The sequence below is a fragment of the Salmo salar genome, chromosome 15, assembly GCF_965601325.2.
Source record: "Salmo salar chromosome 15, fSalSal1, whole genome shotgun sequence".
NCBI lineage: Eukaryota > Metazoa > Chordata > Actinopteri > Salmoniformes > Salmonidae > Salmo > Salmo salar.
In genome coordinates this window covers 34,144,709-34,158,237 of record NC_138305.1, presented here as the reverse complement: position 1 = coordinate 34,158,237, position 13,529 = coordinate 34,144,709, and the positions used below count along the sequence as shown (strand labels likewise).

Here is a 13,529-nt window from a genome sequence, read left to right as displayed (position 1 = left end):
GGAAAAATAAGTTCACACATGTCTGGTATAGTAATGTGTCAAATGCATGCATTTTACATTAATGGACTTAGATTCCACTGATTCCAAAGGAAGGCCCTGTCATTAAGAATCTCTCACAATGTATGTTACCATGTTGCTACACCTTTAGTGGGAAATATGATACAACTTACTGTATGGTGGTTCTGTATGAACATACTGTATGTACTCACTGCAAGTGGAGATCCCCCAGCACCCCATGGATAGGTCTGTGACTTTCTGTCCCACACATCACTACATGAGAAATGGGGGTGGGGGTCTTTCCTCTCAAAAAGAGTAGGTAGACTATAGCCTCCAATGAATGAAAATACTGCTTCCTTTGATACAGAAAGAACCGAAGTGAGAAGGACAGAATACAGGAAGAGGGGAAGACACAATGAGAGATACCAGGTCTGTTTGGTGGGGTATGGGGGTGGGGGGAACTGTCTGTGTACACTGTGAAATATTAAAACAAGGTGGAAGGTGGTGCTTTTCAACAGTCATTTACTATTTTCTGAAAAAATATTTCTAACAGGATCTATTGTCATCATACCCTCTTGTTGCAAGTGTCTGGAGGTTTCTGAAAAGTTGTCTGACAAGTTTATACCTACTGTATGCTCTGATAGTTTTCAAACACTTAATGTTCTTTTTTTTACCACAATAAGGAGTCTGGAGTTGTGAAATCCTTTTGGGCATTTCAGTCTTTCCATATAAAGCCCTCTCTCTCAACATTACTCAACCCAAGGCACCATTTAGTTACAAGGTGTGACTATGGCTATAGTCCTATGTGGTGAGCTTTGCATATTGAATGGTGTATTACCAGCCTTACAACACCAAATGGAAGACACTTTGGGATTTTTTGCTACTGTGTATTATCGGAAGAAGGGAGAAGATAAGGCGGTGTTGTGTGTGTGTGTGTGTGTGTGTGTGTGTGTGTGTGTGTGTGTGTGTGTGTGTGTGTGTGTGTGTGTGTGTGTGTGAGAAAGAGTGAGCAAGTGGCACGTGATCTCGACACATCTCAATGAAATGACAGTTATTTTTATATATATATATATTTCCTTTTAGTCATTGATTTAAGGATTTGATTAATTGAGAACATATCAAAAGCATCCAAAACATTTAATCCTAATAGTTTTACTGGTTGTCAAACTATACTGTAGCTAGTCACCTGAGTCATTTGATCTGAATGTACCAGACTAGTAAAACATGATGAGGAAGCAATTCAATCCAGCCAAGAGCCTAACAGTTAAGTGGGACAAAAGGGAAATAACCTGCATGCCAAGTACAGTACAGATGTAGGATCTGGCTACAGCAGGAAAATAATCCTGCAGCAACAGAACATGTGAATTAGGATGTGGATTATAATGAATGGACATTTTTGCAGGGGTTGATACATTTTTCATTAGGGCAAATCAAGTCTGACATTTAAATTTTTTTTTACAAACTTTAGAAGCCTTTTTAAACCTTGAATACACTACAAGTTTACATTTCCTGCTGTGCAGGTACATTCTCTGAAACAAAAGAGTGATAAAATTAAGATCCTACATCTGTAAATAGTCAAATTATTAACCCATTATAATCCCTGTTCTAAAACACTCAGTCAAGCCGACCAGGAACAGGGAAAAGGAAAGTACTGCATGTTCTGGCACAGGGAGTAAACTTGTTTATTGATGATTACGCATAAACATCTCATTAGTAAAATGTTTCCCTTCAGCTATTGAGTGCTTTGCTTCCTTCAAATAAACTGTTTATCATTGTCTTACATCAGATGGCTTCACTCCTCTCTAAACTGATCGATGCAGGCTGAATCGATGTGCTATCTGATTTAAGACAAAGCTGTTTCCTTATTCTTTGGGTGATAAAATTCCTGGCAGGAACTCCCTTATCTCTCTAGAGGAGCACACAGAGGCCAAAGAAGGAATAGTGCTTTCAAGGCAACTGGGAAGTCAGAAAAAATAAGAGGTCATATCATGACGTAAGTGATCTTCAGGTCGGAAAGTGGGAACTCTAGAAAGAGGCCCGAGTTTCCGAGTTAGATGACCGTTTTTTTCCAGTCAGAGCTTGTTTTATTTAGATTTTCCAGTTGTCTTCAACGCACTGAAGTCAGAAGTATGAGATTTCTGAGTTCCTAGTTGTTGTGAACGTGGCAAGAGACAAGCACATGGAGGATCATGACGACACTCCCCTCTGAATAGTAGTCTGTCAGTAAGGCCAGATACCGTAAATACCTGATGAATGACGAAGAGTGTGAGTAGGCCTATCGATACAGAGAAAATGGGCTGCTCATCATTGCAGAAAAATGTGTTCTCACATTTACCTGTTGGAAAAGGTGACATTTATTGTGTCCAATTAATGAACAGAATTGGGCATAAGAAATTCGAATTTGTTCTTAACTGACTTGCCTAGTTAAATAAAGGTTAAATAAATAAATATAATATAGAATAGGAAATTAAATAACTTTAACTTCTATTTTATAATACTCTATTATATTATATAATATTCCTCAATATAAAAATGATGAACAGTAGGGCCTATGAGGGAGCAAGTGGCCAATGTTGAGGTGAAGAAAATAAAGAAAAAGTTATGTTTGCGCTTTTTACAAGGTCTGTATTCCACTGACTTTTGTAATGTTTGCATAATCCGTTGTATACTCTTTGTTTTTTTCTATATTGTTTATTTTGAATTTACAATCATTTACAATAATAATAAAATAAAAAAAGGGTACGTTACCATGGCAACCCTGGATCACTGCTTATTTGACCTCGGATGTAGTTACAATTTATTTGTTACTTCTTCCGTGTGAACAGAATTTTTTTGGTTTGCATGAAGTGAGATTTGTGCATGCTAAATATTTGGGACTAGCTAGCTTTGTAGCTAACTAAATTAAAACCAAAATGTCCCGGGGCTCAAGTGCAGGTTTCGATCGTCACATCACCATCTTCTCTCCAGAGGGTAGACTCTACCAAGTTGGTTAGTACAGTGTAATTTCAATCGTATGCTGGCTAGCTAAATGCTCAATCGGCTAGCTAAATGCTCAGTCATGGTTCCTAGCTAAATTTGCGCTAACTGTAACCACAGACAAAAGGGAACCTATCTTTGCTGTAACTAACTACAAGCTGCAAGTTAGCAGTAAGCCTACTTTTCATTTGAAAGTTATTATTTTTAACTAACTAATATTCTAGCAAGCTACACCAGTTAAATATCCACACATTTAAACAATGCTAGCTAGGCTAACACCCGGTACATGTAAACTCAAGAAACACAATGAGCATAACGTTTAGCTAACTAGTCAACATGAAATTGGTTGTCATTTTTTACAAAATAGCTACTGAAAACATGTTGCTTTCTTTTAGTAGCTAGCCTAATAGCATGTGAGTACGGCTTGCTAGTGAAGATGGCTAACTAAATGATGTTGTTAACAAGCTAGTCTGCGAGGCTAGCGAGTGTTGCAGTTTATCATCGTGGTATACCGTTTTTTCTCTGACAGTCTCATATAGTGGGACTGCTTTTATCTGTTGAAGTGATTTTTATTATTTTTTTTATGTTATTGTATGCGTTAAAATGATGTCATGTCTTGAATAACCCTGTTTTATGTGTTGTTTTTGACAGAGTATGCTTTCAAGGCCATAAACCAAGGTGGTCTCACGTCAGTAGCAGTCAGAGGTAAAGACTGTGCAGTAGTCGTCACACAGAAGAAAGTACCAGTAAGTTCAGCTGTAAAACTCATGGCTGTTTACCTCATTATTCTAGGCTTCTCACCAGTGGAGGACTAATTTAGTACAACAATTGTATTTCATAGAAATTACATCACCTCGTTTTGTCTCCACAAGGACACACTACTGGATTCCTCCACAGTCACTCACCTGTTCAGGATAACGGAGAACATCGGCTGTGTGATGTCAGGGATGACAGGTAGGCTACAATACCCAGCACAACAGTCTTCAGCAGAGTGATGGACCATTTAGCCTTCATTGCATGGTTGTTACTCACAACAACTCAACTCCATGTGTATCTCAAAACACATACTAGCATATGCATAACCTTTTACCTTGTCCTGAACAAGTCCCAACGCTGTTTCTAACTGCTTGTCTCTTGTCTTCTCCTACCCCCAGCGGACGGCAAGTCCCAGGTCCAGAGAGCACGCTACGAGGCAGCAAACTGGAATTACAAGTACGGTTATGAGATCCCAGTGGACATGCTATGTAAGAGGATCGCAGACATCTCTCAGGTGTACACACAAAACGCTGAGATGAGGCCACTGGGATGCTGTAAGTGCATGTTTATTCATGTTCACCATCACTGGATATAAGTTCTACTATCAAAGAAACGCAAAAGTGATGATCCGTGTTGTACTCTTAATTTTCCTTTAGACATTATAGAAGACAATGCATCTCTTACCCAATATTATTTACAACTGTCAAAGAATTCTGTGCGTACTGTACTTCCTGTTTGACTAAAAGCATGTCTCTCCTCAGGCATGATAGTGATAGGTGTGGATGATGAGTGTGGTCCCCAGGTGTACAAGTGTGACCCTGCTGGATACTACTGTGGCTTCAAGGCCACCGCTGCAGGGGTCAAACAGACAGAGGCAACCAGCTTCCTGGAGAAGAAAGTTAAAAAAAAACTTGACCTGACCTTTAAAGAAACTGTCGAGGTAGATATGCCCTTCTACTCCGCTAACAGTACATACAGTACAAGGTTTAGTGATGCCAAGAGTGTGCAAAGCTGTCATCAAGGCAAAAGGTGGCTACTTTGAAGAATCTAAAATATATTTAGATTGTTTAACACTTTTTTTGGTTACTACATGATTCCAAATGTGTTATTTCATAGTTTTGATGTCTTCACTGTTATTCTACAATGTAGAAAACAGTAAAATTAAAGAAACACCCTGGAATGAGTAGGTGTGTCCAAACTTTTGACTGGTACTGTACATCAAAATTAAAGTGAAATGAACCAGTAGGCGAAATGTTGTACGGTCAGAATTTAGTTCTCTCCTCTGAAAAAACAGTGGATGAGATTGTGTTGTCTCTTTATTTCTTCAGACCGCCATCACCTGTCTGTCAACAGTCCTGTCCATTGATTTCAAGCCCTCTGAGCTGGAGATAGGAGTCATCTCAACAGAAGACCCTAAATTCAGGTGAAGCACCACTCTGAACACATCATTAGTCCCCATATAAAATACAGTAAGACCTTTGTCGTTTAGAAAGTGTGTACAAGAGTTAGTTTAGATGTGGTGGTGCTATATTGGGCTCTCCCACTAATGGACCACCAGAATACTGTTGCGACAACAAAAAACTAGTGAGAAATTTAGAATTTTAGTAATCCTTTCTGTAAGGTAATGCCTAAGAAAACTGTTGATCCTGGATGGACAAAGCTATATTCTATTCTATTAATCTGTCTTTTCTGCTTGCAGGATTCTGACAGAGTCTGAGGTGGACACCCACCTGGTGTCCCTAGCGGAGAGAGATTGAGCCCAGAAAAACTACAGAGAGGCCTAGAGAGATGTGTAAGGCCCAGTCAGAGAATTGTGGGATTTGTAGTCCCCAAGTTGAAGAACGGAGTTAATCCTTGTTTACTGTATATTTGCCCCCTGTTCCATTAAACATTTTTTCAAGTAAAATATTCCGTTTTGATTCATTTGTTTTCAGGTTGATCGCTCAATGCCAGAACGGGGTTTCACTCAAGCACTAGAGTAACAGACTGCACAATATTTTCTGTGTGTATTATTCCATCTGTTTTTATGAAGTTTAAACCCTTTTCTAATGTAGGCTTATGCCATTTTTGTATACAAAAAAATGTATTCTCAATGTGTGACCATAGATTTGACTGAATTCTGTGCACCATGCCTTGGTTATATGACCTAGTACAAACTTGAAAATGTTTGTACCTAAATTGGGTGACCTGACTGAGACGTTTTGAACATTGCTGCAGAGTAAAACATTGACTTCCTGTTGTGGTTCTGCTCACTTAATCACATGACTTACTATTGCAGAGCTGTGGTGAAGGTTCTTTACTACAATCAGTCAAAACTGGTTGTGACCTGTTTGCCTCCTTGTATCATTTCTTTTTTTGCATTTTCCATTTCCTTCAAGTCAGAAATAAAATGCGCCTCTGGTGACAATCAAAAGGCAAATTGACTTGAGAGAAGAGTGCAATATTTCTATGTGATGAGGGAATGGGGAAATATATTGGAAAATATCACATTAAATTAGGTTTATATAATAGAGGCTAAAAGACTAATCTGAAGTCTCAGCATCATGTTAGTTCTATGTCTAGAGGATATGAATAGATCACATGCAGAGATATTGGAACTGTTGTATTTTTGGGTGAGGCTGAGTCAGATTCCTTAGGAAATCCCCTGAGAATCCAGAGGTTAATAGGCCAACTGACATTTATGGCTCACAGCAAATAGGCTGCAATTAGAGGTTCCACTGTACACTCCCATTATAACAGTAGTCAAGGACCATATCTTTCTCTATCACTGATTATAATAGTGTGCCAATGGGAGAAAGGGTTGTAGAAGATACATGAGTAAGTCTATCCAGGAAGATAAATTGTTTAGTTAACTTTGAGCAATAAAAGCTTTTGCAATTTCCCTCTGACGACTTGGGGTAAATCCATTCAGCTGAAGGTAAGTTGTGTCATGTTCTGCTGTCTAACTCTCCTTATGACTGGTAATACTAATAATCGGTATGGGTAGTGCAGTAAATTTAAAGAATTCTTATATTGGTGAACAGTAGGTTCTACAGGAGTCGTCAATTCCCATTCCCACACACACTTATTCAGCAGCACTTCAAAGGTGGAATGTTTTATACGGAACAGTAGTTCCTCTTACACATCCAATTCGGGGGGACTTTTAACAATGTGACTCACAGCTAGTGACCTCGCCCCAACCAGGAAACCCCAGACTGTACTAATGCCGCATTCACATGTTCGTTGGAACTAGGAAACTCTGAAATTTCCAACCTGCTGATTTGTTTTACGAGGCCTGTATATAACTACAACCAGTTAGCATGTTGCAAATTTCAGAGTTTCCTAGTTCCGACTAGCTCATGGACGCGGCATAAGGGAAGATCTCAATTGCACACTCCAGGCTTTCTCATCCAATGGATTTTGAGAGAGCGTATGCAACTGAGATCTTCCCTTTGTGTTGAGTGGGGGAAGGGGACTTCAGTTGTCTTGCAAGTCTATGAAAAATTAACATGACTTTTGTGTGGGATTTCCATGTCAGTGAGTGAGTAGCGTTGGCTAAGTGAGCCAGTTAACTAAGGGTTCAATTCTGTATATTGCTGTGTAAAAATGGCCATGAAGAATTACTAGAGTGTGACAGAAAATTAACTACAACCAGAGGGTGTAAGAGTAGGAAAACAGCAGTCAAAATCCATTTTATATTATAGATGCATATTTTAATGATTCTTTTCAATAGTGTTTCACTCACATTTAATAAAAACATTCACAAGTATAAAAAATTATATCTCTGTATTTACAATATATGATGTCTGATATATACATGAAAATAGGATAATTCTCTCAGAGGTCAGGGCTCATATTATGCTTCCCGGTGCATATGATTTTCACCGACCACAAGACTTCCACCCCGAACAAATGCCATCTTCAGCCTTGTCTCTCTGATGTCTCGTCTTTAGGCCAGCTCTATGTGGCTCTCCCCCTAAAGGCTTCTGTGACCTGGAGTTCCCACTGTGCTTTGATTGGACTGGACAGGCCAGTAGCAGCTTCATCGACTTGACTTCACACCACCACGTGATGCGACTGCTTCAATTCTGCCCAAATGTAATGTCATCATATATCTGTGGAGAATGAAAGTAACAACATTAGGAATCTGTAATCGCAACTGTCATTTAAATAGAAGACAATATTCCTTTGGTACTATAGCCAATTCATTAGTCCAGATAGAGCCTTTTCCCAATCCCCCTAGAACTGCAGTTTTTTATTCATTTAACCTTTATTTATACAAAGATCAAATCTCTTTTACAAGAGAGACCAGTGTAACTTTTAGTATCTCACCTGTTCATCACCAGACATGCACTCCTCCTCACTCTCCTCTGATTCGCTCTCAGGCAGCTCTCTGAGTTCCTGGGCCGTCTTCTTATACAGCTGGTGGCGGATCTCAGCGTTCTGACGCCCGTAGGTCAGGTGGAAAGGCGTGTAGCCCCCGTATGTCACACTGTTGACGTCTGCCCCCATGGAGAGGAGCCGATGGACCAGGGATGGGTTCTGGAGGTCCACAGCCAGGTGAAGCGCTGTACGACCGCTACAATGTTCCTGGGGGAAACAAAAATACACCAAACATTAGTTCCTTTGGTCTGTGAATACATCTAGGTTTTAATTCATCAATGTGGATTCTTGATTCTTGGCATAAGAACACCTGTGTGATGAAACCTTACCTGTGCATTGATGTCGGCACCAAGCTGAACCAGACTCTCCACCATGGAGAGGTATCCGTTAATGGAGGCGAGGTGGAGGCAGTTGTGTCCGCTGTAGTTGGGGAAGGTGAGGATGGAGCGGAGGTGGCGGGGGCAGTTCTGGGTGATCACACTGAAGGAGGTGAGAGAGCCCTTCTTACAGGCGATGTGGAGGGCGGTGTTCCCACTGTCGTCTGCTATCCGCGGGTCACACCCAGCCTTCAGTAGCCTCTCTACCAGATGGGGCTGTTCTGTGATCACTGCCAGGTGGAGCGCCGTCTGAGAGAAGAATAAGAAGGTGGTAAGCTATTGATTTCAGGTGCAAATACCACCATTTAGATGGCTTGTTTATAACTATGTAAGTGTAGTGATGTTTTACGACCTGTTTCAATAAGACTGTGTTTTATCAACCAATTAATTGTGTTTTAATTAACCCATTAAGTTTCTGTTTTAATTGTTCTATTTTTGTAATTTTCAATTAGTCAATTATACAAAAATGAATTGGTTATCTTTAATTACCTGTCTCTGATTGTTCTGTGCATCCAGGAATAGATCATCATTGTGTGACAGTTTGATCATCTGCTCAGCATGTTCTGTGGCTTCATGAATAATGGCCAGGTGGAGAAACCTATGTGGAGGAGGGGTAAAAGAAAGAGTTAAAAACGGCTTTGCTTCAAATACGCACGTCTGAGAGGAAGTGGTTGAAAAAAAAAAGAACAAAGCGCGAGCACTAGAGCGTTGCTCAAGAATGGATTTTTGGGGGGGTTATTTCCACCAGTTGCGGCTTGACACATCTGATACATTATCAGTTCCTGGCAACTCGCCAGGGACTTTCCTAACTGCTCATAGCTGATTTTAGCGCCGCCCAGGGGCAGCTCTGAGCCAAAGTACACACTCAGCGGACAGCGGAGTCCAAAAGTCCTTTTGTTTACTTGCAAATGCTGACTATCAGCTGATTAATTTGACACAACTTGATAACAGGAGCATATCTGTGCGTTTTAAAAGTGACTTAGGCCTACAATGCAAATGAAGAAAAGCTCATTGAAATAGTATAATTATAATCCAAAGCAATACAGCACTTTATGCAAAATCATATGCATTCATAAAACATACCAATGCAACATTACCCAAAGATAAAAGTGAACTTACGTGTCTCTGTCCTCGGTCACTGTTTTCCTCCAGGGTTCATTACTGCAGGAGTTTGACATGACTTCGACGGGGGCCACTCTCAAGTCCTCCAGCTCCTTCACAAGGTTACCATATTCATCCTCTTTTAGCGAATCCAGACCGCTATCAAAACGGTCTTCTTGGCTAGGTATCATTTTGCCATGTTTCGATACCCGTTCATCGACGTTATAATCCATTTGGTTGTCGTTTGAAACTCTATAAACATCCATGTTGAATAGACTGACTGACTGACTGACTGACAAGTCTACTCACTACTCTGTTCCCTCTCAAGTCTGGAATGGAGTGCGTGTTGAAGGGAGGCGCCAGTGGCTTAAATATTCTAGCGGGGAGGAGACAAAGAATGGGGGATTTCCACGTTGAGTTATCTCGACACAACTAGGGAAACTCATAGACCGGGCTTTTATGAGAAAAATTCCCTCTCGAATGAGCCCCATACTCACGAGTAAGAATGAAAACTTGTAGTTTCCTATTAGACGTACCTGTGATGCAGACATAAATACGTTAAATGAATGAGATAGAAGATGAATGAGAGACAGACATTAGAGGTGCCTTTGACTGGTTCTTGAAGAATTCCCTTTTCACTTGGGGAATTAATGTGTCATAAATTATATGAGGGGCATAACTGTTCTGCACCTTTTGACTGTAATGCCATCATCAGGTAACTGTGCGGAACCCGTGTTAAATGGAATGTCAATTGAAGGTCAACCACAGTGTGAAATATCAAATTGGTTTATTATTAGGCCTGCCATATTTGTTATTAGTGTGCTATTACAATTCTGCACCTCACCTGGTCTCATATATGAACAGCTACATGGATAAAATGCATCTCTGTAAGCATAAACGGATAAGAAACTGCCAATTTAATATCTATATGTGGTCAGGTTTTCTTCAGGTTGGGATACCATGTTTGAGGGATGTTTGCAACCTTCATGTTGGAATACAGAACAAAAGCCCAGTATGGGGAAACAAAACCAAAAGATATCTTGCTGTTGCATGGTTCACAGGTGAATCAGATGGAGCTGGGAGATTCAGGTGATTCCACAGGGACTCTCTGATTGCAGAATAATACCACGGGGTATGGTACAGAGGTGGAAAAAGTTACACTTTCCAAATGGAGACAACCCCACTATGAAACGGACACTGCTGCGTGTTCCTCCATGGGATATAGATATAGCCTACTGGACAAACCATTAATGTGCTGCACATACCTAATGTGATATTTACATGGTATTTTGGTATTTTATTAGGATCCCCATTAGCTGTTGTGAAAGTAGCACCTACTCTTTCTGGGGTCCACACAAAAAAAGTAACCATGACATAATACAGAACATTAATAGACAAGAACAACTCAAGGACAGAACTACATACTGTACATTTAAAAGTGGCACACATAGCCTACATATCAATACATACACACAAAATATTAAAGTCAAATAGGGGAGAGGAGTTGTGCCGTGCGGTGTTACTTTCTGTTTTTTTAAACCAGGTTTGCTGTTCATTTGAACAATATGAGATGGAAGGGAGTTCCATGCAATAAGGGCTCTATATAATACTGTACACTTTCTGGAATTTGTTCTAGAGTTGAGGAGTGTGAAAAGACCCCTGGTGGCATGTCGGTGGGGCAAGTGTGTGTGTCAGAGCTGTGTGCTGTGTGTAACTATTTGGAATTTTTAACACATTAATATTTCTTATAAAAAGAAGAACGGATGCAGTCAGTCTCTCCTCATCTCTTAGCCAGAGAGACTGGCATGCATAGTATTAATATTAGCCCTCTGATTACAATGAAGAGCAAGACGTGACGCTCTGTTCTGGGCCAGCTGCAGCTTAACTATGTCTTTCTTTGCAGCACTTGACCACATGACTGGACAATAATCAAGATTAGACAAAACTAGACCCTGCAGGACTTGCTTTTTGGAGTGGGGTGTCAAAAAAGCAGAGCAACAAAAGGATTTCTCCAACTTTGTTTGCTTTACCTTGCGTGACAACAAGTAAAACTGTCTACCTGGGCTAGCCTCACCCTAGCTGACAAATGAACTGAAAACTCCCTGTTTGCACAGGGAAGGACGCTTTTAACAACATAGCAACTGTAACCACAAGCAGTAAGCATTCACACCTCTGTGGGGCGATACTGGGCGCTACTGTAAACATACACTTACACACACCTTCCTAAAAAAAGACAAGCCAGATGTCATATAAAGGATTTCAGCGTGAGTGTATGCGTCACACCACCAGGAGTCATGGCAACAGGCAGGTACACTCTTCTGTCTGTGGGATTGTGATTGGTCTGCTGTGAATTCCACACATTCTTTCATATCTGCCAAGTAAAGTATCACAATACTGAGTCTAGGTTGGGAACATTATGTGCTTTTTCTGAAGGGGAGTAACCCATGCTTCCTGATGTTATCATGTCTGTTGATGGTGAGATTTTTTCAAGGGAAATGCCTATTCATTTGTAAATAGGAAGTTCCTACTAATTTGTTGTAGTAAAATGCAACATCCTTCCTTTGACCACTTTGTTCTGTGTTTACTGTGGTTTTCATGCGCACAATTTCTATCCCAAATCTCTCTCTAGATTGCCCTCTATTGGGTTGCAGTTGTAACAACTTCAATAATTTACAATTACACAAGCCAAATCTATGATCTCTTATTGATATCACTTATTAAATCCACTTCAATCAGTGTAGATGAAGGGGATGAGACAGGTTAAAGAAGCATTTTTAAGCCTTGAGACAATTGAGACATAGATTGTGTATTTGTGCCATTCAGAGGTTGAATGGGCAAGACATAAGATTTAAGTGCCTTTGAGTGGGGTATGGTAGTAGGTGCCAGGCACACTGGTTTGTGTGAAGAAATGCAACGCTGCTGGGTTTTTCACGCTCAACAGTTTCCCGTGTGTATCAAGAACGGTCCACCAACCAAAGGACATCCAGCCAACATGACACAACTGTGAGAAGCATTGGAGTCAGCAACAAGCTTTCGACACCTTGTAGAATAAATATTAAGACATGTTTCTAATAGAATAGGTATGAGGCAAGTTTTACCTCAACATAAATAATCAAGGTATGTAGGGGAAAAAATACATTAGATCATCACCCCGTCTTTTTCAGTTTCCTCTATAAACAGGTATACTTCCTGATTAATTAAGGAATTGCCCTGACTTCTTGGAAAATAAATGTGGTAATACAGGTATTGTTCTTATCTTTTCATGTCCTCCCTTAAAAGGACAAGCCATATGACATTATTTAAATTATTTCAGTGGCACATTGATTCACCGAAACTAAAACAGTCCTCATATCATGCCTCTCCCCTCATTGTTCTCAGGGTTTCATGCTGAGTGTGCCGTACTCCTGTGTAGTACACATTTTCGGGGAAAATTTTAGAGTAGGGGTAATACCTTTTACATTCAAGCATTCCCACGGTTGGATAGTGGCAGACCTGAGGTCTGAGTGTGACACAGACATGTCATGAGGGGCTCCCTCTCCGCAGCTGACCCACTGCCCCAATGATACTGGAGGTAAACTTCTCTCTGTTTAGGGCTAGGTCAAGGTACAGTAGCAATTTAATCACTTCCAGGTCAAACTCTGTGAAATGTCCCATGTCATCATATCTCATCTTAGCTCTAAGACGAATATAAGCCCCAAAGGTCTATATTTCAAAGTCTATACTAGCATACAACTTGGTAGTTAAATAAAGGTTAAATAAAAATACCCCAAAATGTAAACGTCTAATACCCAGCTAGCACATAACGTTCTAAGAACCATATGTTTCTTAGAGCTTGGTGAGAGCGAGGTTGTCCTGTGGTTATTTTGCCTAAAACCTTCCCTCAACTTTCTTGGAATGGTGCAGGACAGTTGCTTGGATTTGTAACATTCTCAGCACATTTAATGAACTTAACATTTATAT

At 40.3% G+C, this 13,529-nt stretch overlaps 2 protein-coding genes across 2 annotated transcripts; one reads left to right on the top strand and one right to left on the bottom strand.

The window, feature by feature from the left end:
- Positions 1-2,779: 2,779 nt before the first annotated feature.
- On the top strand, positions 2,780-5,635 carry LOC106571223 (proteasome subunit alpha type-6). The gene is made up of 7 exons (XM_014144015.3): positions 2,780-2,985; positions 3,625-3,719; positions 3,846-3,927; positions 4,128-4,283; positions 4,491-4,669; positions 5,058-5,152; positions 5,429-5,635. The coding sequence occupies exons 1-7, from the start codon at positions 2,910-2,912 to the stop codon at positions 5,484-5,486; spliced, it is 741 nt and encodes a 246-aa protein (XP_013999490.1). The 5' UTR covers positions 2,780-2,909; the 3' UTR covers positions 5,487-5,635.
- A 1,764-nt stretch (positions 5,636-7,399) lies between these two features.
- LOC106571222 (NF-kappa-B inhibitor alpha) lies at positions 7,400-9,917 on the bottom strand. The gene is made up of 5 exons (XM_014144014.3): positions 9,588-9,917; positions 8,958-9,066; positions 8,421-8,717; positions 8,041-8,298; positions 7,400-7,823 (listed from the first exon to the last, which is right to left on the bottom strand). Exons 1-5 carry the CDS (start codon positions 9,833-9,835, stop codon positions 7,791-7,793), a joined length of 945 nt encoding a protein of 314 aa, XP_013999489.1. The 5' UTR covers positions 9,836-9,917; the 3' UTR covers positions 7,400-7,790.
- Positions 9,918-13,529: the final 3,612 nt, after the last annotated feature.